Below are 25,849 nucleotides of genomic sequence, written 5' to 3' on the forward strand. Positions count from 1 at the left end.
TTATAATGAACTAAGTGATTAAAGGTCAATCTTTTTTAAATGGAACTGATAAATTAACATAACTTAAAATATGATTTAAACGTTTCAAAATAAAAAAAATATAATATATATTTAAAATAAAAAAAAACTTATGAAACATGAATGCAACTCATATACATATGTATGCATGAATGGCTACAGTAGATTATTAGTGACATGAATGAGAAGTCAGTGTCTCCTCGTTATCGTCTTTTTTTCTTTGTGAAATGTAGGACATAAAAGTAAATAAAAAGTGTATAACAACGATTTCCTTTTTTCGTGATAGCGAGATATGCTCGGTCTTAGCAGGCAGCTGTATCTCTTTAAACGGGGAGTCGTCACCTGCGCATGCGTCAGATGGTCATAGCGTGTCATGGTTTGCAAACAAGTGTCTACCCATGAGTCTTTGCGTTTTAACGTGTGTAGTTATCGTCGCTTGAGACTCGGACTCAATTCTCGCGCGTGCGCACGCGACGACCCTCCCGCTTTCGTTAATGAACAACACATTTGTAACACCGACCACAATTATATTATTCTTTTCTATTCTAGTACGATCGTAGCGTTTTGAAGAAAAACAGTCTTTCAACAAGTTATTTACGAGTTATCCTATGTCACGTGATCACATACATCAATCACAATGACTTGTCTTATTATGTATAAATCCGCCATACGTGTACATAAGTTTATTGTATCATAAAGCAAGGGTAAACTAGTTCACCGCCAAACTATTTATCGAATGACTCTTACTCACTCATTTTGGTATATACAAGTTCGAACAACAGCGATGTTCCTTTCAAATGTTATTTTTCGATTGTTTCAGCAAAATTGCCGCAATGTCAACACATGCATCAAACTAAACACCAAAGATAAATTTATGATTCTAATATGGGAATCGAAACACAATATTTAAAACAAATGGCAGTGGCGGCGGCACCGTAGTAAATAGGTCGTAGAAGGTAAAACACTCATTTATATTTGTCACTAAAACCCACCGCAAATGTCGGTAGAAATGCACACCGTGCGGCCCAACGTAAGAGAAATATACCTAAGTGTACCATCAATATGTGCTCCCAAAATGCAGGAAACAGCGTTTTAGAGGGTCTAGATTCCCGGGGGAGCATGCCCCCCAGCGTCGACGGCGCTCGATTTGTTGACATTCACATAAAATCTTCGCCCCATAGTCAAAACAAAGCCGACATTTAATAAAATTATAAAATAATTGTCAAATTTAATGAAAATTTGAATCATTATAACAATATATGAATTTTTCGACCAATGTTATGACGAGGTAAATTTCGAGACCTGAAGACAGCAACATTTTCCAAAGATTTTTTACTCCCCTTGTTTCTTGTCCGATAATCACCCGTGATTTGTTTTATTGCCTTATCATAATGGCATTAACCAATATTTTGAAAAGAAAAGTATAAACCTTCATAACATGGTTATTAATTTCACGGGAAAAGACCCGCATGCTCTATAAACACCGGTCAATTGATTAAAATGACGTGTGAATTAGGCGTCGTGATGACGTCATGTGATATGTATTCTAGTGTCACGACCGAAATGACCCTCAAATGATAAGACATGAAATCCGCGATATCGCCAAGGTTCGTGATTTGAAAACTGGTGACAAACAAGGTAAATAAACTTATGTCCACCGAAGAGTAATGACCAATGAATCCAACAATGCAACTGCATCTTGAATGCATTCGTGGTATTCACGGAGTGGGCGGTTCCTTTGACAGCCTTTGTTACGTTTTGAATTACAATCTGTCAAATCTTAACACCCGTGAGAAGATTTCTTGAACGAGGTTACATAATGTAGCAGCTCCAAGCACTGAAGCCACGATGGGAAGACAACACAAGTATATCATTGCCGTAAGTCTCCTGATTTTATAGATCGTTTAGCTGATTGTCTTTGAAATAATGTGCTCGGGTTCTTGGGGTACAAGATGGTGGTTGCAAAACGCGGCTGCGAACCGCTGAAATGGAACCGCCCATGTATGGCTGACAGTCAAAAACTTACGAGCCACGGAGTGATCCGTCTTGGTGAATCGAAATACGCTGTCTGTGACATGATCATGATACATTTTTGTATAACCTATGTTGTTCCTTGGCAAACACACGGCTTGCGTGGTAATAGTTCCTTAGGGCCCCTCACCTATAACTCTAATCATAACTTTGTCCAACCGGCCAGTGCCCCTCTCCCATTTCAATTAGATATGCTCTTCTTCAGTTCAGGACATGTATAGTTAGCTGGAGGGGCATATTCAATTACATTGGGGCTGGAGTATTAGCTTAGGGGTGAGGGGCCCTAAGGAACTCTCTCTACTTGCGTTAGATTCGCCGAGTATATTGCTTACTTGGTTCCGTTCCGTGGATTCATTCACTTTCGAGTGAAATAAAAGAGGTCATTTCTATAGAAATCCTTGACTTTGTATTATGTCTGCCCTGGGAGACATAACGTGTTGTCGGTGAACCTGGAAGGTCATGTTTGCTATATAGCTAATAATAAGGTAAACTGATATGCGCACGGCGATAATAATCGGTGGATGCCGACTTCGTCACTGTACCCTGCCAGTCTAGTACACCATGACTAACACGACCCTCAATATCTCACACACACACACTCTGCCACCGTGAAGGCGTTCCGTGTTAGACTATAATCGTAGTCGCGTGGTTGTTTATTCGTCTATCTTATGTGTTTGTACATGATAAACAAGGAAACACTGTACACATTATGTAGAGGGAAGTGGTAAAACTAAATACCCCAAACTCGTGATTTAATGATTACGATTATGGGTTTGTATTGGAGAGCTGATGCTCACGGATCTACATCCAAAATAGAATTCGCATATACATATATATATTAGACCCCTTGGTAGCTTGACAAATAGACGCAAATAGTGCTCCCGCCGGCCGAACGGCATCTGACCTGTGTTAGGTTTGCGGAGGGCGCAACTCACGCGACCTTGTCTAACCCCTTGGTTGCCTACCATACCCATTGGTGAGTTTCTAGTAGTGACACCTCCGGGTATATACAGACTGTGTGCGTCCTTGCACTGTCAGTGTTTCGATAATCGGCAGTAGCTGTATGATTGAATCGGCTTCTCATTTGTATGATGGCGATGTTGTTTTCTGTTTGATTTTTAAAACTAGAGGCAACAATCGGTGGTCTATGTGTACATATACTATGGATGAAGTGTTTACATTGTGGTATGTCTATAGATTGAATGTAGTCTAACATATCACGAGTCGCCGTCGCCGTCACGTGACTAACGTAATACTGATATTACTATATTGTTTCAATTTTAAATGTAATTGTTTACAATATTTCCTTCTTTTTTTTTAAATATGTTCCACTATTTGGTCTGGATGTGAGTTCCGGCTGTTGCACTGTCTGAGAGCGTAATTACGTAACTATTTGTTTCGGCGCTAAGTATTGTGGGTCGCTGAGATAGTGAATACTAGTGAATCTACCGTGACTTTCGTCGAAACGCCAACAAGTGTTCGCAAATGACATTTGATTAAATGTGGAACAGAAACATTCGCCGTCATTCGGACGTGCTCGTCATAATTCAGTGAATTTAGTAGGTTGTGTTCATATTTATCACAATTCGTGCAAATTCTGACCATCAGATATGTCACACAATAGTCCAAAAACCACATCCGTGTGCACTCATGCTGTAAAACTCATTCATATTACCCATAATTCTTAGCGCCAGTAAGCCTGCATTGCGTTCTTTCGCCGTGAGTTAGCCTGAGAAGGTCGCGAGAGTTGCGCCCTCCGCGGTGCTCCAAACACAACGCAGTGGGATCTGATGTCGTTCGGACGACGAGGGCGCCACTCACGCTTACATGTCAGGCTAGTCGTGCTTTGGCCTAATTCAAACTATACAGCGTTAAAACGTTTTTACCCAAAACAAAATAAATTGAACAACAACAAAGGAAGCAGATTTCCAGACTAGTATGGATTTGGCTAATAACAGCGTCTCTGATTGGTTTCAACCCTTAAACTGACCCGACAAGCCAATCATGTAACAATGTCACTGATTGTCTAACTACCTCTGAAATAACAGACACTCAGCCCGCTCGTGGTCAGATGACGAGTGTCGTTTCTAACTACCAACAATAGGTCAAAGTCAGAAACATCCAATTTTATTTTTCAGGCAAGGAATATTGCGCACATATAGTTTCGTGAAAAAAAATAGTCCAACAAAAATCCCGCCCCTTTTATTGTTCAGACATACTGCATACGTCATGGTATGTTTTCGAGAAAGAAAATATGCTAGAACGCTGGTGTCTAAACAAGCTTCATAGCCGGATATAGACAGGCATTATAATAGTAATTTTATAATCGCATTTCAAACTCGAGAATATTTACTGAAGGAAACAACACGAAGAGACAGACTCCTTCGATCATGTTTGCGATGCTCGAGTCGTGAAACTGTGCAATATTCATAAAACAGTATGAATATAATGAAAATTTTTGGCAGTTTTCATAGATTTAAACACATTAAAAACTCACTAATTTGAATTAAAATATCAATTTGGTAATACTATGGTAGCATGTAAGACACACGTAGCAAATTTGTACACAGTATTATCATGAAAATGGCACAATTTCTGAATATCATAGCTCATTGGCCTAATCATCGTATCTCAGGTTTATTTGTTTGTCTCATTCAATGATTATAACATACGGTAATTGTGTTTGCTGAAAATATTGAATTTCCACGCTACAGATTTTCTATAAATCGCGCCCTCTAGCATTGACGCGCTTTCGTGATTTCAAAATGACGTGCATGAGTGAAAACAACGGCATTTACACCTATATAGTATATAAATAGTTTAGTAAATATATCTAAGCGTTATTGTTATAATTGACAGGCGACTACAGATAAACCCCGATATTGCTATGAACGGGCCAAATTCTCACCGTGCCCACGTCGCCATTTAGGATACTTTGCAATATTTCAAGTTCAAATTAGCCCAGACCCTGCGATCATTTAGTAATAATTTAGTAAATCTAATTAGTTATTATAATTTAGTTATTATTATTGTGAGGCAATTACATATAAAAGCGATAGTGTTGTGAACGGCCCAAATTCTCACACACGTGATCATCACGGAAGATCTCCCGAGATGTACACAATAAGGCCTTAAATTATTGGTTAGAATACTTGATAATATTTCAAGCTGGAACAGTGGCGGATCCAGCGGGGGGAGACATCCCCCCCCCCCAACGCATGACGATTCATATCATCTAGATTACGCATAGCTTCTCTCTGCGATTTACGCTCCGTATATTTTAAGCGTAGCTTGGGGAACCCCCCCCCCCCCATACATTTTGCTGGATCCGCCACTGAGCTGGAATGAGCCCAGATATCGCAACGGTCGACCAATGCATAACCCCCACCAGCAGATACAACACGTGACGTGAATGCTGATGACAAACCCTAAATTTTACTCCGTAGAAGTCCGTATTGTTTCCCGCCCAGCACCGGACAAACTCCCCTGTATCACGTACGTTCGCACAGCAAGTGACCTCGAGTGTTTTGTCAAGACACACCTTTGTCGGAAATACTAACGGCGTTATTCTCTGAGTCATTAATTAGGATAATACAAACGTTTCTTAAAAAATAAAATAAATAAAAGACAACAATTCGAACATATAGTCAATAGTGCACTTTTTATCTGAGCCATTTCTGATAGTACAGTCGTCGAAAACGCAGTGCCGGTCGTTCCTTAACCATTATAACCAACGTAATGGCGTGTTTACGCTACATAAAATCTTCTGGGTTCTGTTTTGGGACACGACGGAACTTGTACTTGCAGGTAAAGTTTCTATCGTTATTACAGTAGTGTGTTGGTCCCCATTAACTGGCGAACACGGTCGTAATTGTTGGCGTGTAGCTCCCATATTCCCATGAAGTGGTACGTTTTAATTGTAAAATCTTGTTGACTCGTTCTACTGAGTGCAGAACGACGAATTGTTCTCACGGGTGGTTGTTTACCCCTTTTACTACACTACCAGACATTACAGGTCAACCGCCGATCAAATATTTACAGCGGGGTTGGATTCTACCCGCGTCGCACTATAACTCCTAATGTTGATCCGTCAGTTTCCTACGGACCCACGCACGGTGTTCGGTCGGCATCCCCTCCCATATCTTATACTTAACATGCACAATAATTTCACCCAAGGCCACCGGTAGTTAATGGTATGTTTATCATAAAAGACGGATAAATCGGTCAGAGTAGTTGGTCCTAGTCGTAAAGTAAGTTCCGCGATGTAGTTCTTATACCAGAGTCTCCGCGGTGACACCCACACATTATACTAGTTTATTTGATCATATGACGTATATCACGTGTTTGTGGCGACGAATGTGTATATACGTGGTTGCTATAGCAGCAATATCAGCCATTCAGTCACACGTTTCTTAAATTTTGGATATCGACATGGGGGGTGTATAGACGCATGCACTGTATGTGTGTTTGTTTTTTCTAAAGTAAATTGTTAAACTACCGACGTGCCACCCCCCTCTCCGCCACCAGTGATATATCGCGTTACTGTGACTGTGACTGTCAATTAAATAACAGACTATACTGCTTACTTTTGTGTTCATGCACTTGAATTTCGGGACTGAAGTCTTATTTCATTTTCTTTCTACTTGTAAACATTTTAATAAGATAAAAAAAAAATCATTTTAATCAAATTTACAAGAAACCTTCGCCAAATTTAACGCGACTGGTGCAATAGGCATTTAGGTAGCCTGTGTGTTGTTGTTTATGTTGGTGTGTTTTTATTTTGTATTTGCCTTGCAATTACCGTTTCTAAATATTATTATTGTTATATCGCGTTTGGTTGTAATATGTAAACTATACTGTACAGACAGAAGACAAGTACATGCCGATTACAATTGACAAAACTCTCATGTGTCGTCCAATGTATTCACAGCGAGTGGTTGTGTGAAAGTCTTCCTCCATTACGACGTCATTGTTTTCTTTACTTAACCCTGGCCTAACTAATTTTATTTCGTTTGATAACTACATGATATGATCACGGTAGTCGGATCCGCTTTGATTTCCATCGGAAATAAGTACCTGTACCTGCTCAGGGGGGTCATTGAACTCAAAATCTGCGAATTTTAGCATCAGTGACTTTAAAACTACTTCCTATCGGAAAATCTTAAATGTATTTTAATAGATGTGTGAAATTTGAGAAAGAATATAAATTAAAAAATTTTACCACCCAACAAGTGTAACACAGAACCAGAGGTACAACACGTTCACGATACAAAGTAATATCACGATGCGCGGTTTCAAGTTGTTGTGTTTTGAAATGGCGTCGACGAGGGTCCACGTTTTTAAAGTAAGTTACATATTGATGTATTCCTGGTTGTGCCAAATACGAGTTATTTCAGCTGTTTTTCCAGGGTATGCAGTGAAATTATGCAAATTGTCTGTGATGATAATTTCTGTTTAATCGAGAAGCCGGTATATACTCGCCATCGTTGATAATTGTTGTATATCTTTGTGTCTGAAGACATTCCCATACATAGAAAGTACGTGTAAACTGACTGCCGTATACTGTATACACGTATGGGTGCAGCCAGACAGTTAGTGAACGAATCCCGTGGAATTTGCGACCCTACAACGGTAACACACTCCCCCAGGGTATAGATCGACGACGATATTCGGTTATATTCGATATTCATCGTCCAACTTGGAAAAACCTGTTTGTGAGTAAATTCAAACCGATGGCGACGTTGTTTTGAAACAATCCCTGACTTAACGTACTGATTTAATTGACTCCCATTTGAATGCAGATTGTGAATTTTCAAAACATGTAGCGTTTTGAGTCCCAACTCACGCAAAATAAAAATTAAAAAAGGAAATGTAAAATGTGAAGTTTCCACGCATGTTTTGGTGTTCGATGATATCTGACATATTTATAAATTACACCCACAAACTTTTTATACAGTATTCTGCTATTAAACTTGTCGACTAGCGCAAGTAGGGCAGTATTTATCTCCTACATTTTAAAGACGTTAATTTTTCTAGATTCCTTTGTCCGAAACTCTGAACCACTGAAATGTTGTGCGGTGGTCAGGATTTTACTTGACAAGTTATCTGGATCATAATACATTTGTTGTTGGTGTAACGTAATTATGTAAATTTGCCTACGGATTTATGGTTCCTGTGTCGGCTCTGATCGGAAATGTCTGCACCATGGTTACTGTGGCGCTATACTCCTCGCGTTCAATGAATGGATACCATGTTCAGCGATGGTGGTTACTTGACACCACGTCGCATAAAGCAAAACTGAGCATTATGAAAACAAACCAAACCGGTCCCGAGAGTAATACATTTGCACTGGCTATTGGAACTTTTTTTTTATTGTGTGCTCCGTTTTGTTCAACTGACATATATTTGTGTTAATGACGTTATTTGTGTTGGAATAAATTAATACAAAACAAAATTATTTATTCCCTTGTTTTTTATGACATTTATTCAACATACGCGACTGAATAGTTATCATGCATTTTTGGGAAAATGATTATGCAGATTTAGTTTCTAAACTATTTGACATGTTTGGCATAAGGGTATATACTTATGGACCAATATGGTTGACTAGCGGCCATGTTTCAATATGACATGTGTTAAATCATAATCTTTCAAGGTATCGACGACAGTTCCTGGTCGGACATGATTGGTTCGATTTTGTTTTGATGTTATTCAAGTTTTATCGGTCCTCTCAAAACGGCTAACTGGCAACCATAATATATTTTCATTGCCGTCCATGTCAATTTCGTCCACATCCTATCCGAGGATGATATTTACTTGTTGACAACGTATGTAAAAAACACTACACATTTGACAAAATGCATAGTAATTATACTCCGGTAGCGATAAGAAAATATTAAGTTTATTTAACCCTTGTGTGGTCAGGTCAATGTAAAAGTACATGTGGCTGACAAGGTTAGGGTTAAACTGAGAACAACCCCAGATAGTATTGCTCCACATTCGTGCGACCCCCTGCCAGTTATCCAATCTCCCACAGATCACACACGAGTTAAATTTATGACGTAGTGGTGAGTGATCTCGTCAAGGAAGACCGGCCATCGGATCGTCTCCTTGATATTAGGGTTTGGTTTCGCTGGTGTTATCGTTCCGGAAGAATAAACTGTATAACATTAGGCGATTCCGCCAGCCATTCATCGCAGGACGACACTAGAGATTAGATCCCGGGTGAACGTAACGTTGATACAATTTAGGACAGCGAGCTCGAGCTTAGAGAATGATGGCTCATGAGGTAGGGAGTTGTTATTCTCGTTTGTATGCGTCTGGTAAAAAATATGGTAAGGTAAAACACGTGTTTGTTATTGGCTGAAGGTGAACCGAATAGTCCCTAATTTTACAAACCTTTGTAGCTCGTAAGTACGGCAATGAATAGGCCATATTGCTTTAATAACTCGAGCTGTATGTGTCCATGTTCTTCACGCGGTCGAAAGGAGTAGCTCTCGCGAGAATTTCCCATTGCTTTTCCAGAAATCCTGAATGAGGTGTTAACCGTGAAAGCAACTGCCTGTCACAATAGGATATAATGAAGATGTTTTCACTGCAACATAGCATGATTCTGAATCGTGTTTTTTTTAGTAGTGTTGGAGTTATTGAATAATACCAGTAACAAATTCAAAATAGGCGCTTAATGCCATTTGTGCCAAATTGATCACTAATTTAAATATTTTCTTGTTTTAGAAATTAAACCCCGTTTCTTAAGCTTTAATCCATCATGTTCGCACTTAAAATGACTGCCTAATTGCATGGATTATTTAATAAATGATCAACAAAATAATCCGCATGTAATATGTATCTGTTAATTTTCGGTTAAATGAACGATTCCGATTTTGGTTAAATTTATGAAGCACCATGCAAACACATATCATGATGAATAGTCATACGGCTATAGCTAGGACTACGTGGTAAAATGTAGTTTGCGTTTATAAATAAAACTTGGCACTAATATCTGTCAAACTGACATTTTATCGCAGCATAATGGACAAATAAATTACAACGGAAAGATGGGTTAACTTTACGAGGAGGCTATGGGCCACGCGTGTTTCAATACAGAACTAAAATATATTGAAATGTACATGTACGTTTTGTGTGTATGCTTTCAACAGTTGTGTGATCTTTTTTTTTAAATAGTTTAATAATAATAATTTAATAAAATGCAATTTAATAATAATAATTTATGTAAATTGACCCCATACCATATTTGAGACAGCATTTTGTGATTTATACAAACGTCTGTGACTATTGGGTGTCAAAATGACGTTGGGAACTTCCTGTATATATATAATATATCGACAAAAACATTTATCATGATTTGGGTTTTTTTTGCATTCATTGATTGTGCATAATCTGTTTAGTTTGAAATCCTTCGTGTCGAAACTTTCTATTTGTACGTACAGTGAACAATTTCCCCCAAAAAAATCGAAAACAAAGTTTATGTGTGTACATTTCTATATTTACAATATGGCCGTGCCATTTTGTCCGCCGTATATATTGTGCCTGTATTTTGTAAAACTAGACTTATTTGCATTTTTTTCAAAATGGATACCATATCATATACGCGCAGGATTGTATTCCGCATTATTTCCCATTTGTGAATAGTGTGGTGCAATAATTAATAAAACACATGAAAGAAACCCGATTTTTTATAAATACGAAATAACGTGTCACGCCATGTAAACACGCAAAAATGCTCTGAAAACTACATTTTCCTTGATTTTAATAAATGTCAATAAAATTCTTTGTGATTAATTGCCAAATATTTATTAATTTATATTTCTGTGTGTTCCTGTATTGACAAGAATAAATGTAACAACCTTTTGAATCACTCTCCGGTGCCATTATTTCTGCAGCATTGTTGAGTTTTTACAGTCTTGTTTTCATGCTCGTTATGTGTCGCCGGTTCTTTATCTTACTATCACCCCAGGAGTTCACCTTCGAACTGAGGACAATTTGTGAAAAAGACCGTTTGTTGTCTACGGTTACGCATGGTTATATTTTCTTTACAACCCGACACTCACCCACAGGCAGATTATAACTAATTACGTTATGTCTTGTCTGGAGCGTTTAAAAGCATTAAAATGATAACAACACATTCCACTGAGCAGGAAGTGAACAATGTCGATTTGTAACTGGCAGGTACACAGTGGGATGGTAAAGGAAGTGGCGACTGACGGGATGGCCATAGAGGTAAAAAAAAAACCTCCATGACCAATCTAACAACTTTATGAGTTTTGGAAGCGGAAGTGTTTGCGTAAGCCTAGGTTATATAGAATCATGTCAAAACAAATAAATGTATATCTGTGAATTTGTATATACAAATTAAATTATTGTCGAGTTTTATAAAACATGGGTATGAAATATTAAACTCGCATGAGGATACATTATTTTATTTACATACTTATTGAAATAAAATTGTTAACTTGTCAAGAGACTTCCCATTATGGATGCCATTACGTCAGTGTGTGCACTGTACGTCTTATAAGTCATAATCTTTAGTTTTCAACCTTTGGCATGATGGATTGCGAATCGTTAATTGTGCATATCGCAATGGATTCGTTTTCCACTCTCTTGGGCGAAGCACTCCGAGTCAATGGGAGTTTTTGTTCCACGATATCACAAGAACCGTCTTTTGGTTTTTGATGAAATATGTTGGTTTTTGATGTATAGATGCTCTAGTCTAATGCCCGGATTTTATTAGGTTTTGGTTTAAATTCATAGTTACTTAATTTGCATGATAATTACCTAATTTGCATGATAATTAGCTAATTTTTAGCTGTTTCATGACTGTTCCCCTGATATCTAAAGAACCACTCATAGGATGTTGATGATACTTGGTACATTACCTAATTTGCATAATGATAGTCAATTTTCGGCTTTTCCACCGATATCGCAAGTACTAATCATCACATTACAATGAAACTTAGTACATGGATGCCCTTGGATATTGTACAGACCTGGTAAGTTTTTGATTAAAGTGCAAGTTGCATATTAAGCTTAATCTAAGCTTTCTTTGATTTCAATTTGTTAATAAGCATTAGAAGGTGATTAACTATTGGAGGCCCCACAATTCTCGTAAACGAGCTAGGTATTCTGCTCGGATAGGCTGATTTATAAACCTGGACAGGCACCAAATTTGTTATACTAAAAATGCATTGAAAGAATGTACCACTATTTTTATATCACTCATAAGTGAAAAACCCGGATGTAATCAGTCTCCTGTAGCTTGAACTTGGTAACCTCGCTACAGTTAAAATATTGTCACCTATAAAGCTCACGGAAACATTTGGGACTTTGACTCGCACAGCAAATGTATAACACTGTCGCCAAACCCGATAATTAACGACATTGTCTTCGTGTCGTGATCGACATGGGTCCAACGTGACATATACAACACGTATAAAAAAAACAATGTTTGTTTACCAAATTAAAACGCATGTTGCGCTACAACTAAGATACTTTGGCTAATTAAACACTATATGCTAGAATAAATTATAAGTTATTCGTCCAGTTTCAATGTATCGCGGGATAGTTATAATTTGAGAGCGAACACTAAGCTCTTAATGTCACGTTGATACAAGTGTATCATTGCACAAACATTCATCATTGTTACTTTCAATTCATTTTGCACAGCCTATGTACTGAAGGACAGTGCTACCGCCTGTATACGTCATTTTGACGTCACGAGTGCTTCGCCGCTACAATACCATGTTGATACATCACAATTCATATCAATGTCTCAAGAAATTCTTTTTCATCTTCTTCTAGGACCCCAAGCCCCCGACTGATTCTACAGATGTCGATCTCAAACTCAAAGATGTGGAAGAAGGAGAGGTTGAAAAGAAACGCTACATGTGCGGCGGTTTCTTTGGATTCTCGTGTCTTGCGATTGTGGCATTTATAATTGGAGCTATTCTGGTTGCCGGAATTTCTGCAATTGCAACACTGGGAGCGCTTGGTTCGTATTACATGCATATATCATTAGCGTATACATAGACTTGTCATCGCCACAGTGTGACGTTATATCGCGGTGATATACATTTCATAAATACCGTATCAGTATAATGCATACCATATGGTACTGGAATACTTTCAGAATTTGGGCATGGTTAGACCATGGTGTTCCGATTCGCTGCTAATTTTAACAAGTTTGTGAAATTTTACGAAACGCGCAAAATGTGGAGCGTACGAAAAACCCGATAAAGCTATTGATATACATGTTTTATCATTATGTGCAGTCGCTGCATGATTTGTACGATTTTCTTTCAACTCACCTGGGACATCATATATTACATAAAGTTGTGTTCTTGTAAATAACAAGTTTATTATCCTTAAATATGGACGAAATATATTGCATATGTTTTTAAGAGAATAGACCCGGAGTAGGGCGAATACTAGGTACTGTTTTGTTCCGTGCGGTAATTTTGGAATATTCGCTTGATGTGTAACCATGTACATAAATTCAGCCCCTTAGAAAGCAAAATTATGTGGTGACGTATTTCTACCGAATTGAGTTTAAAATAATAACCCGGCCGTTCAAATACATGGTCCGGCACAGGTCTACGTTTTGACTGAACTCAACAATTTCAAAGTTTGTCAAATAGTACCATCCTTTATTCGATTAAAAATGACTAAGTCCAACTAGAAACTGTTCTATGTTTGAAAATTGTGTGTCCATGAATACGATCATTGTATAATCCTGTATTAGTCCTAACTGTGACGTCATATTATACGCGTAAATCCCCAGTTATATACGCCTACGGCTCGGAATTCTCGTACGGGCCGCACTTGTTAGGAATACCGGGAGACTGTATATAAATTGGCGTTATGTGAAATTTTGTAAAAAAAAAAAAAAGTGATTCATATTTGGTGAACATTGACTTCTTTGCCTAACTGTGGCGAGGTTAACTTGATATACATGAGGCGGTATCACCCCTAAATATAATAATCAACCCTAATTGTAATACAAATAGGGTTGGAATGACAATGTGTTGATCGTTAGTACAATTAGAGTTGATACTGCAAATATGGTTAATCGTTATTGCAAATAGGATTGATTATTACATTAAAGATGTGTTAAGATAGAAGCCTACTCATAAATTAAAAAACCCAGAATTTATTCGTTTTGCAATAAAATGTACTCCACGGCAATATAAGGATATTGACCTTAAAAAGTTGGGGGTCACCAGCCTTTTTTTCGAGAAATTGATGGTTGTATTTTAGTGGAAAGTCGCCATTTTGACACTATTATAACACTTTTACCACAGGTTCCTATGGCAGAGATATTATGCAATATCTCAAAATCCAGCCTGGTGACATAGGCTGAAAAAATCATATATTGTTAAAGATGGAGTACATTTTGTTGTTCTGAATTTTTTTAAAATTCTGGGTTTTAAAAAGTGTCAAAAAATGCAATTTTTCTTTAACATTGTGTTCTATGGAATTGTTCTAAAAATAGCAATTTTCAAGAAATATTAAGACACGTTTCTCAAAAAGCTTAACTGTAACACACAAAATAATGCTATTTCATTGTACCATGATACATTAGCTTCATGATTGTACATAATAAACTAATGAACATTGTTATGCAATTTATGACCAATTTTGTCAGAAATTATGACCAGTCTTCTACCTTAAAGTAAAAAACATCGCACCTGTTTATATGATCATGCCTTTGAGTGGTGATAGTTCAATGCGCATGCGCCCAACATGTTATGTTGATAATAGCTATAGTACCGTGACATTAACAAATATTCAATTTTAAAAACGCCTACATTTGGCAGGGATTCGAAAGCGTATTCAGCCTACAAATTTCTGATACTATTTCAATGGATCAATTATTTCCATACATACAACTAGTCATGGGAAAGTCACTTACATCTCATTTTGTGGGTTTTGTCTTGTAGGATATTTGGACATGATGAAAGGTACCATAAGACCAAAGCCAACATACACCACAAAGACAGAAACGCCAACTGTTACGTCAGTATATAACGTCACAACCCAATCACCAAATGTTACTATAACAACAACGGAATTACCAACAAAAACGGAGTTAACAACGGAGTTACCCGTTATTACCTCTTCACTGTCACCCGTGACGACATCCCATTCGACGACTCCAAAAATAACAACAGGTAAGGTCATGTCGAGCTCTCTATTATCAGAATTAACTGAGCCAACACTGGGTCTTATTCTATAACCACATCTAAAATATTAACAGGTGATGGGGCTTTAACAAATTTAATTTCAGCAATGCCGACCACATCCCCGGAAGTCATGACATCCACTAAAGTACATAGAACCTTTGCGGCTGCATCAACAACACCGACGACCAGAACAGATTCAAATATCATTGAAACCAGTAGTTCCACAATTCCATTCCGTGAGAGTACAATCTATGAAACAAGTTCAGAGCGATTGTCAACAGCTGTATCGTTGACGACGCAAATGCCGGCAACCGTACACCCAACGACAACCATGGGCACAACTACGGAGGGATTGTCAACAGCTGTATCGTTGACGACGCAAATGCCGGCAACCGTACACCCTACGACAATCATGGACACAATTACGACAACATCTCATGTGGCACCTACAACAGAAATAGCACAAACGACAATTTCAAATAATTCAACTTTTTATGAAACAACGGAGACTGGTGAAAGGACATTAACTCCAACTGGGAAATCTGAGTCAACATTGGCATCGTTGTACCCGGAAACAAGTCCACATAGAACCTTTGCAGCTACATCAACAATACCGACGACCAGAACAGATACTCCAACAGAGTCAAATATTATTAAAACCACTAGTCCTAGTTCATCAGCTACATATTCACCAGTTACCACAGGACGACTGACAACAGCTATACCGTTGACGACGGAAATACCGACAACAACAGTCGTCCAGCCTACCGTCATCCCTACGACAACCATGCACACAATTACGACAACGTCACATGCGACACCTATAACAGAAAAGGCACAAACGACAATTTCCAGTGACACAACAAAAAAGTCAACTATTTACGGAACAACAGAGACCAGTGAAAGTACATTAACCCCATCTGTGTCAACATTGGCATACCTGACATCAAGCTCCTACCCAGAAACAAGTCCCCAGGGAACAAGTACTCCCACAAGTACGGTAACAATTGAGAGTGAAACTATTGCGAAGACATCGAGCGCGACAAAGCTGACAACCGAAACGCAGTTCACCATTGTACCTACCGGCGTAGAGCACACAGTAACGACGGCACCAACTGTCGCTACAAGGGACTACACAAACATTCTAACTACCATGCCACCGACTTCGATGCCTGTCTTGTCAACAACTCCAGCAACAACTCCTACAGATGTTATAACGACACCAATGGTCCGCACAACAATTCCAACGACTCAAATGAACACCCTGGTAGCTACAATTACACCTTCCGCGGTGGGATCGACATTGCGTACAAGTTAGTATCAAACATTTACCGTGCACTTGCTAGAAGTAGAGGCGATCTTCACTGCTACAGTACGCTATAATATTGTAGTTTTGATGCTGACAGCTATTTCTATAATAATTGTTTTTAAATTATAACTATATGGTAAACCAAGTTCTGAAAAACAGTTTCGCAAACCCTGTTACACCCGACATTACGCTGCCAGTGACATTTTGGTAATACATGTTTCTTCTTCTCAATATAGAATTATCTTCGTGTTTTTTTTTAATCTCTGATAACTTTGAACATCTTCTCTCTTCATTCGTGAACGTGATCTGTGTTTGTATACGTCAACGGGTTATAGAAGTTAACAACATTGGATCTGTTTAGTTATTTCTTTCTTTTATACAGAATTTCTTTGAAACCATAAGCATAAAATTGTATTTTCATAGCTTTTCTAAAAATATAAAATTTTATATGAGTTTTTTTTTTTGCGACGATAACTTCTTGTAGGCGTGAGCTTATTTCCAGTTGCCTATGTACGCTACGTCATACTTTTTTGCTCAGATCTTTTTTATATGTTGATGTGTCTGCTGTGAATAATTACTTCTGTTATTACGTCTTGTAAACGTTATTTCCAGCTGGCAATGTAATATACTACGTTAGAATGTCTTACCTAGGATTTCTTATAAAACAGAATGTGCTGCGTATATATATACTTTTTTCTGTGCTTAAATCTGTGTGTCAAATCGTTGTAGATGCAATATACAATCTCTGCAATGCTTACTTCAGTACTTACTTCTTATAATTAATCTCATAATTTATCTCGTAGTGTACATGCTTCCTCACAAATTATTGATGTATTTCTTCAAATTCCTGTGTTCTATACCTACTGACTGACTTTAGTTTAATACCTGTGTGATGTATTAGTACGTTATTTTATATCACGTATATTACACGGTGCTCTACCCACATTACTCCATATCTTATCACATCACACGCCATCTCCAAATCGCACCCTCTAGTGATATCGTTTTGATTTGTAGTCGTTTATCAAGTTTTTGAGATATTTCGACTATATTCTAGACGAACGAACGACTACGCAATTAGTGGGTGATTATATTCACCAATCTACGTCATTTTGACGTCACAGTGCGTTCCAATGCTAGAGGGCGCGGTTTATTAGAGTGGTAAATATTATTACCAAAATGATTTCCCAGCACTGGTGCTAATGGTAGCTTTATTCAATTCTATATTTTTGGGGTCTGATTATTTATACTATATAATAGCCACATAAGAAGTGGTGTACACAATAATTGGTAGCTGTAGGCACCTGTATCTTCTCACATACTCTCAAGCACATAACTCCATTAATTAAAGGCAAATTTGAATTGAACTAACAATTATTGAAAACATTGACAATACAATCACTCAATTTATACAACTATTAGCGGCACTAATATTCTTTTATCGCAAAATATGACTTCGCAGACCATTTGTGAATTTCCGGTTGGCGCCACATTTCGTTCTATTACGTTAGCAACGAGTCGGTTTACGTCGCGCACCGTGACGATTATCAGAAATGTACACCAAGTCCTTGTTTGTCAGTCGTTTTTTTTTTTTTTTTTTTGTACTTCGTATCAAACATTATCGAAATGAAAATAACATGATTTTACAAATCAAACACACTAAACAAAAGAATGACACTCTACCCGAACATTAAATACAGATCCAAATTAATAATGGTATTTGGATGGCTATTTTAGTGATGACAACACGACTAACTTAAAATAGTATTGTAAACAAAAAAATGGATTTTATGTGGTTATGTATTTGTTTTATAACCATACACTGATATGTGTTTTTACAGCTATACCCTCTCTGGGATACAATTACTCCGAAGTACTCCACAAGTCTATTTTGTTTTATGAAGCTGAGAGATCCGGTGAACTTCCACCAGACAACCGCATACCCTACCGTCGAGATTCCGCCATGGAAGATCAAGGTTTGAACGGCGAAGACCTAACGGGCGGATGGTACGATGGTGAGAATATTTCTGAAAAAAATCTGTTAGTATGAATTTTGTTGAATACACCTGTGTACCGTGCATGTTGTAAAGACGGAGGGGATGTGTTTAGCAGTGGTGCGAATCCGATCGGTGTTTGTTTTCGCAACCCGTCTTTCATGGGCACTGTATTTCAATATAAGTATTAACAAATATTAATTTTCTATATTTGAACAGTTTGTCACTGTTAGACATCAACTTAGACTATTACTCACATAAATGCCACATGCGGAATCATGTTTTTCTTTCTGATTGCCACGGGTGCTGCTAATTCCAAATCCCCTGCCAAGTGTCAATCAAATGCATATATATAATCTTATTCATTTTTTCTAGCTGGAGACCATTTGAAATCTACGTTTTCCACAGCATACGCTGTGTCCACACTCACTTGGGGATTTCTAGCCTTCCCCGATGGTTATAGGGAAGCTGGCGAATATGACAGGTTCTTGGACTCAATAAAATGGCCTTTAGATTGGTTATTGAAAGCTCATACGATACCAGGAGAGGAACTATATGTACAGGTGATTAATAGTTTTACATTGCAAACCTAACTTGAATCAGTATGTATTCTATTAGAAACTCGCACTGTGCATTTTACTGCCTGGAAAGTGAATGGTTCACGATTCCACCACACCATTACGTACCATCTCATTGACTCATCTATCTTGCAGGTTGGCCTGCCAAGTGCTGACCACCGATACTGGGGGCGTCCTGAAGAAATGACAATGGATCGACCTGCTTATAAAATCGACGCTGAGAACCCTGGATCTGACGTAGCCGGACAAACCGCTGCCGCAATGGCTGCAGGGTATTTGGCATTTCGCGACTCAGGTAACGTGTAGTTTAAAGTGAGGTGGTCGTCGCGCTGCGCATGTGCGACATTTGTGTTGATAAACATTGATTTACCCACAATCCAATGTGCTCTTCAAATGGAAATCACATGTTTGAGGTTTGACCTGGGCGCGACTTGCACTGATTACCGCCGGTGATTCCCTCGATACCTTCCAATCACTTAAGAAAGTACCTACTAGTAATTAAAGCTTGGAATCGTCTCAGTTTGTACTCGTTGATCTTCATACAATTCAAAGTCGCCATCTTTGTTTATATGAGACCCATATAACTCGCGCATGTGTGGCGCGACGACTACCGCGCTTTAAACAAGTTGGTATCTAGGTACCGATGAGAATTATTAAACAATGTGTCATGTGGTAGACGTAACATTTTTACTCTGTATTTAATGTTATCAGATCCTGACTATGCCGACACACTCTTAAATAACTCAAGATTGTTGTATACTTTCGCCAGTACATACCGAGGTCGGTATAGTGACGTTTTGGACACCGTTATCTACACGTAAGTATGTTCTATCTAAAATAGAGCGCAGTTTACAAATTATGTCACTGATCATTACGTAATGTGATTAAATATTCATCATGTGCCTCACATTCATTGGATCGGACAACATAATAAGTAAACACAGACGTATTTATAGATGTTGTGGCATTAAAACTATTTTATTATTGTGGTATTAATGTTCCTTGGTAACAAATCCCTGAAATGTCGCATCGAAGTAACATTTACCTCATTGGGTTGAATAGTTTCACGCGCTGAATAACTTTCTATGCATTGTGTTTCAGGTCGGGTGCATACGGCGATGAGCTAGCCTGGGCAGCCGTTTGGCTGCACCTAGCAACCGGCGAGCAGTCATACCTCGACGACGCTATGGAGTTCTACGAAGAATTTGAATTGTGGAAAAATCCCAGAACATTTAGTTGGAATGTAAAAACAGCCGGCGTCCAGGTACGCACGTAGCTCTTTATAGATCAGAGGAGTTGTTATTTCTCGGGGGAGTGACCAATGATATCAACTAACAGACTACTAGTATACATGAAACAACACTGAGTCTAAACACTCACCGGTGTTGAGGGACGATGATGTACTGCAGCAGAAATAGCAGCGGTTAATTCACGTTAAAATCCTACACGTCCTACTAATTATGTAGTACTATCTCATTCACCATGTACTGTTAGTCAAGGGCGGTGGTCGTCGCGCCGCCTCCTGTTCAATGTGGGACTAATGGCGACGTATACAACGCGTGTTTACAAGCAATTTGAACACGCGCTGCGCGACGACCACCGCCCTTTAAGATATGTTTTTTCATCATACCAATCAAAGTTAACTTTGTGTAATTTACAGCTTCTTCTGTACAATATCACAAACGACGGACAGTACAGTTCTAAGTTTAAAAAGTGTATGAATATGTGGCTTCCCGGTGGAGGAATTAACCGAGTGTTCAATGGCCAGCTTGCCGTGTACCTTGATTGGGGCTCGTTGCGTTATACATGTAAGTAATTGGGAGTAAACTTGTTGATTGAACAGTCGATTTTCAGAGTCACTATCGCTGGGGCGAGGCACTCGAATTACAGCATTAATATCCATGCTCGAACATGGCTTTTAAAAAAATAACTCTAAATGCGTACAAACATGTGCAAAAAAACACCAAAGGGGCTGGAGGGGAATACTCAGAATTCTTAACGTTACGCATGCTGAGATACAGGCTCACCCGGCGATTTGCTGACAAGTTCACTAGGGCTATTCAAAAAAGAAATCGGGCATAGTGATTAAAAATAAACGTTTTTGCCCATATTTTATCCTGTCAGGAAAAATATACCCTTTTTTCGTTGCACATATGATAAAATAGCCAGGAAATGTTACAAATATACACGTTGTTCCCTGGAAAGACCCACCACCCCCCACCCAGAAATGATTGGTACATTGGTAATTTCCAGAAAATCATATTTATTTCGAATTATTTTTTACCAGCATACACTGTTAAACACTAAGCGTTTTTGGTGGAATTTCTTTGTTGTTACGACTTTCAACTCAACCTTCGCCGTGTCCGCGTCATAATCTTTACCTTTACCTTGTAGCAACAATGGCTTTTCTGGCGTTGGTGGCAGCAGACATTGGAATACGTCCTACAGCTTATCGAGACTTCGCAATCAGTCAAATAAATTTCATGTTGGGCGATGGAGGGCGTAGTTACGTTGTGGGATTTGGTGAGAATCCCCCACAAAGAGTACATCACAGAGCCGCGTAAGTACTGCATTCAATCGCGCAATTCAGACCACATACATGAGTACATTTGCTAAAATTATTGATGGTGTTCTAATTTGGGGATCTCGAAATAAACTTCAACAGAGCACGATGAATGACATAAATAAGATCCTAAACCACTTACCACACCATGGTCCTGGTCAAAATAATGTACGCCCGGGCATAGCGTGAATTAAACTCGGTGGGCTTACATAACAAATTTGTCACTCGATGAGTGACGCGTTACAAAGTGAAAAAAAAATACTCGTACCATAGATTTATGAAGTTTCTATCATAAATATTGGTATGTGCGTAATAATATAATGATATATCTGGCGATGCTGCTGGCAATGATTCAATATTCCAGTTATTAGGGTATACATTTAAGATTTGCACGTGACAATAACCTCGACAATATGCAACAAGACTGGCTACAATTTTGACCTGACAGATACACCCTCTCCAACCTATTACCGCAAGCTATAAATTGCATTTGAGTTTTTAAAAGGAAAATATGCATATTCATGAAACGGACACAGATAGCATTGATGTATTGTTGTGTAAACCAACTTATAGATGTAATGCATCTCTCTCCATACTGTTATATAATTACCGAACAATTATACGAGAAACGACTTCAATTTGCGATTATTTTGATATTGTTTTGTATTAATTTTAATAAGAAAAAATATTCAATGTAAAGAGTTTTTGATAAGCTAACAAAGGTTTATGTGAACTATAATATCAATTGCGATATTGTAAATTGGTTTTAAAAATTCAGTGAGTTTCCAATTCAGTGATAGTAGGTTACCATTTTAATGCAGATAACTTTGATTAATTTTGAAATGTGGGAGCAAATTACGTTGATGTTCTCCCACGTGCGTATTGGTATTTTTACAGAAGGTATGACGTTTGACACTTTTCTGTGTTTTTTTTCAGTTCCTGTCCAGACATGCCCACGTCATGTCGATGGAATTATTTTGGTAGTAGTGAACCCAACCCACAGATACTGTACGGGGCTCTTGCTGGTGGGCCAAATAAGGCTGGAGTTTACCAGGACTCTCGGTCATCTTATGAAACAAACGAGGTTGCCATAGATTACAATGCTGGCTTCCAGTCGGCCATTGCCGGTAAGACAAAATTCAATACTAGTATGGATGAATCATTTTAATGATACATAATATAAATTACTACTTTCCCTCTGGAATTGGCTGCAAAATTACTAAATTTACTAGCTGTCCTATATACTAAGAGATTTATTTATTATCGTTATATGCACTTTTGCTGTTGTTTTGCTGTTAGCCAGTGTTCAGCAAAACATGCCTGGCACCAAACGACGCCCTCCAGTGACAAAGTGATTCTGTGACGTAGTCTGGTGGCAGTAATGACGTCACAGTTTCCGTATTGCTTGAACTGTAATCCATCAACAGCAACTGTTTTACCCACCGAGATTTACCACATTCACTTTATTTTATTTACACATATATAATCTATTTTGAATATTTTCTATGCAACCAAACGAAGCACCGTCAGCTGGCGTGATAATAAAATTAAATGCGATTAATTTACCAATTTATACCATATGGGAGCAGCCATTTTGAATACGGCCATTTTTGAAACGAGTTTTTCATTTTTTTTCTACAAATCCGTGGAAAAGTAACGGACTTTCACAACCTAACGATCCGTTGGGATAAGATTAAGTAAACGGCTAACAAAATTCGACCTTTTCGAGTGTAAACCACTTACTTGCGAACAGCTAGAACCTAGAACACTTTCCCGGGGTATTTGAAACCGAAATCGTCTTCCAGCCCAGCAGCCAATCAGATACGACCTTGGATATTGAATGCTTTTTTGAAGTTGCAGTCTTTCATTTGATTTACACTGATTTATTTCAAAAAGTGATTGGCTGATTTGTCTGTTTGTTTACACTTGCAGGTATGTTAAATCTACAGGTTATCGGTGTTGACACTTCAACGTAACTCGCTGTGGACAAGAACTAAGGGAATGTGAACGCGCTAACGCGAAGACGCTGCCAAATAATTTTAACAAACATTTTAACATACCCGGATGTTCAATACTGAAAAAGTACTCAGAACTACTCAAGAAAAGAAACAAGTTCAATGTACTGTTGTTCCTGAAATTTCCAAGAACCGGGCATTGTGGTTTCCACAAGGATAAGAGCGAAAAGTTGACTGAAACTGGACATAGTACGTCTAGGAGAAGTATTTTTACATTACATTCTCGCACAAACGTAGATAAAAGGCTTTGAATAATAAGCCTGAATGTATTCCTGGACCAATTATTCGTGACTTTAACATTGGTCGCACATTTATCAGCATTCCATGAGAGTCTCGCGTGGTCACAGTGTATTCTGGGTAACCGGATGCACATCTCGTCCACTATAATACTATTATTGTGCCAACAAGTAATCCAGTACGGCTCATTTTTTTCGTGGTTTCTCAATACTTCTTGATCAGTTTTAAATAGTTATTGTTGCATGCAATACTAATATAACACTAATGTTCAACCAATATTGCCGATGCAATACATGGCCGGTATATAAATTGTCACACATAGTAGCACGAGCTGAAGTGGTCTAGAACGATGTAATATATTAGTCTAGTCGTAGAGGGCGTAGTGCCTCAACTTAATAGTACGTGTGGCGTATTCTATGTGCTGGGCCAGCTTTCGTGCACAAGTACTGCTTCGTGAAATCGTGAATTATTCATTTGCAGCTTTTGCTAATAACATTGCTCATGCGATATATTCAAATTCCACGTCACGTGACACCCCATTTACAGTTTATGCACGCGCCAACCGTGTACTGATTGTGTCGCAAAAATGCGTCTGTCGCATAATAATCAGGTCATGATCGATGGGATGCCATTTGATTACGCCATAGTTGTGATTCTTTTCATGTTATTCGTGTTCCGCGTGACTCATGACGTCATCTTGTATGCGTAATTTGTGTAAATGTAAATATGTAAATATCAATCTTATAATCTATTGTATTTTAAAATGTACAAATAAATGTTTCATGTATATGTTATATTGTCTTAAAGTCGACATACATTTGTTTTAAAATCAACAAATTTTATCATAAACTGTGCCTTCTATACATGTTTTAATTGTTATCGTTTACGTGTGTATGATTTATTTTGCCAACATATGTTGATAGTCTGGCAATTGACATATTTTACGATTTCTCTCCCATTTGTGGAATCAGTGTTACTGATTCCATAGCTGAATAGTTTTACAGGCTACGTTAGTATGGATATCAGGGATTTGCGAACCTCATAGTTTCTCACGACATGAAATGTTGTTTCTCGCTTGTTATCTATGTTAACTTCCTCGTCGGTTGGGTTGAAAAATGTAATTCCCCCGTTGACGGCGCTTTTTTATAAAGTGTAACCCAGAGTTGCTTTGGAACCAGAATTGTAATTGCATATTACAGAATATAACATGGTTAGAGTATGTACAAATCTCTTGCTATATGAGCAGTCGCTGGGTTGGTGTGGCTTGTTAGCTCGTGTATATATCTGGTAGCGTCGCTTATGCGTGGACTTCTAATACGAACACAACAGATAGATCCGTGTGATTGAATACAATCATGAATATGTACTTGACCAATCATGACGCAGCACAGCTACATGGATGTCACATGACAAGCTAGATGTAATATAGCTACATGATTACCCTCGAGTGATTTTGAACATCTGGTAGAGACTCATAAAAAGGCATATTAAATTGTGCAATTAACTACATTCTGACTAAAACTGTAGGTTTACCTCAGAAAACTCGTTATGGTCATTATACTCGTGTTATACACTGATATCTGCGATATGTGTTCAAGTTGAGTGGTTAGGTTCATTTGTTTCACCCGTTAACCACGTGATACTTGTTAGTTGTGTGTTTTACTGAGTTAACTGCATATTTAACAAGGCTAGTTATCCACACGTTTAACTAGTTAACCACGTGTTGTACTAGTTAGTTGTGTGTTTTACTGAGTTAACTGCATATTTAACAAGGCTAGTTATCCACACGTTTAACTAGTTAACCACGTGTTGTACTAGTTAGCCGTGCGTTTACTAGTTGTCCTTATTAACTACGCGTTTTACTAGTTAGATGCAAAGTTTTACCAATAAGCCGCATTTTTTATT

The 25,849-nt window shown here is 38.2% G+C and overlaps 1 protein-coding gene across 2 annotated transcripts; it reads left to right on the plus strand.

Annotated features, from left to right (window-relative positions):
• Window positions 1-1,814: 1,814 nt before the first annotated feature.
• LOC100370138 (uncharacterized) lies at window positions 1,815-24,738 on the plus strand. Of its 2 annotated transcripts, none has more exons than XM_085495551.1 (13): window positions 1,815-1,896; window positions 12,868-13,057; window positions 15,006-15,236; window positions 15,353-16,561; window positions 18,399-18,572; window positions 18,927-19,114; window positions 19,265-19,424; window positions 19,841-19,946; window positions 20,231-20,393; window positions 20,790-20,937; window positions 21,524-21,689; window positions 22,629-22,819; window positions 23,625-24,738. In XM_085495551.1, exons 1-13 carry the CDS (start codon window positions 1,867-1,869, stop codon window positions 23,666-23,668), a joined length of 3,000 nt encoding a protein of 999 aa, XP_085351677.1. In that variant the 5' UTR covers window positions 1,815-1,866; the 3' UTR covers window positions 23,669-24,738. The 2 variants fall into 2 exon arrangements, with proteins under 2 accessions (XP_085351677.1, XP_085351676.1); XM_085495550.1 differs by lacking the exon at window positions 1,815-1,896 and adding an exon at window positions 5,370-5,856.
• The last annotated feature ends 1,111 nt before the right edge of the window (window positions 24,739-25,849 follow it).

Source organism: Saccoglossus kowalevskii, chromosome 22 (assembly GCF_978046115.1).
Source record: "Saccoglossus kowalevskii chromosome 22, keSacKowa6.1, whole genome shotgun sequence".
Taxonomy (NCBI): Eukaryota; Metazoa; Hemichordata; class Enteropneusta; family Harrimaniidae; genus Saccoglossus; species Saccoglossus kowalevskii.

Excerpts from the sequence above, each read along its gene's own strand:
- LOC100370138 (XM_085495550.1), top strand. The coding sequence starts at position 5,788 with ATGGCGTGTTTACGCTACATAAAATCTTCTGGGTTCTGTTTTGGGACA. Across the intron at positions 13,058-15,005 it reads TGCAACACTGGGAGCGCTTG|GATATTTGGACATGATGAAA; the intron begins GTTCGTATTACA and ends TTTGTCTTGTAG. Across the intron at positions 16,562-18,398 it reads GGGATCGACATTGCGTACAA|CTATACCCTCTCTGGGATAC; the intron begins GTTAGTATCAAA and ends GTGTTTTTACAG.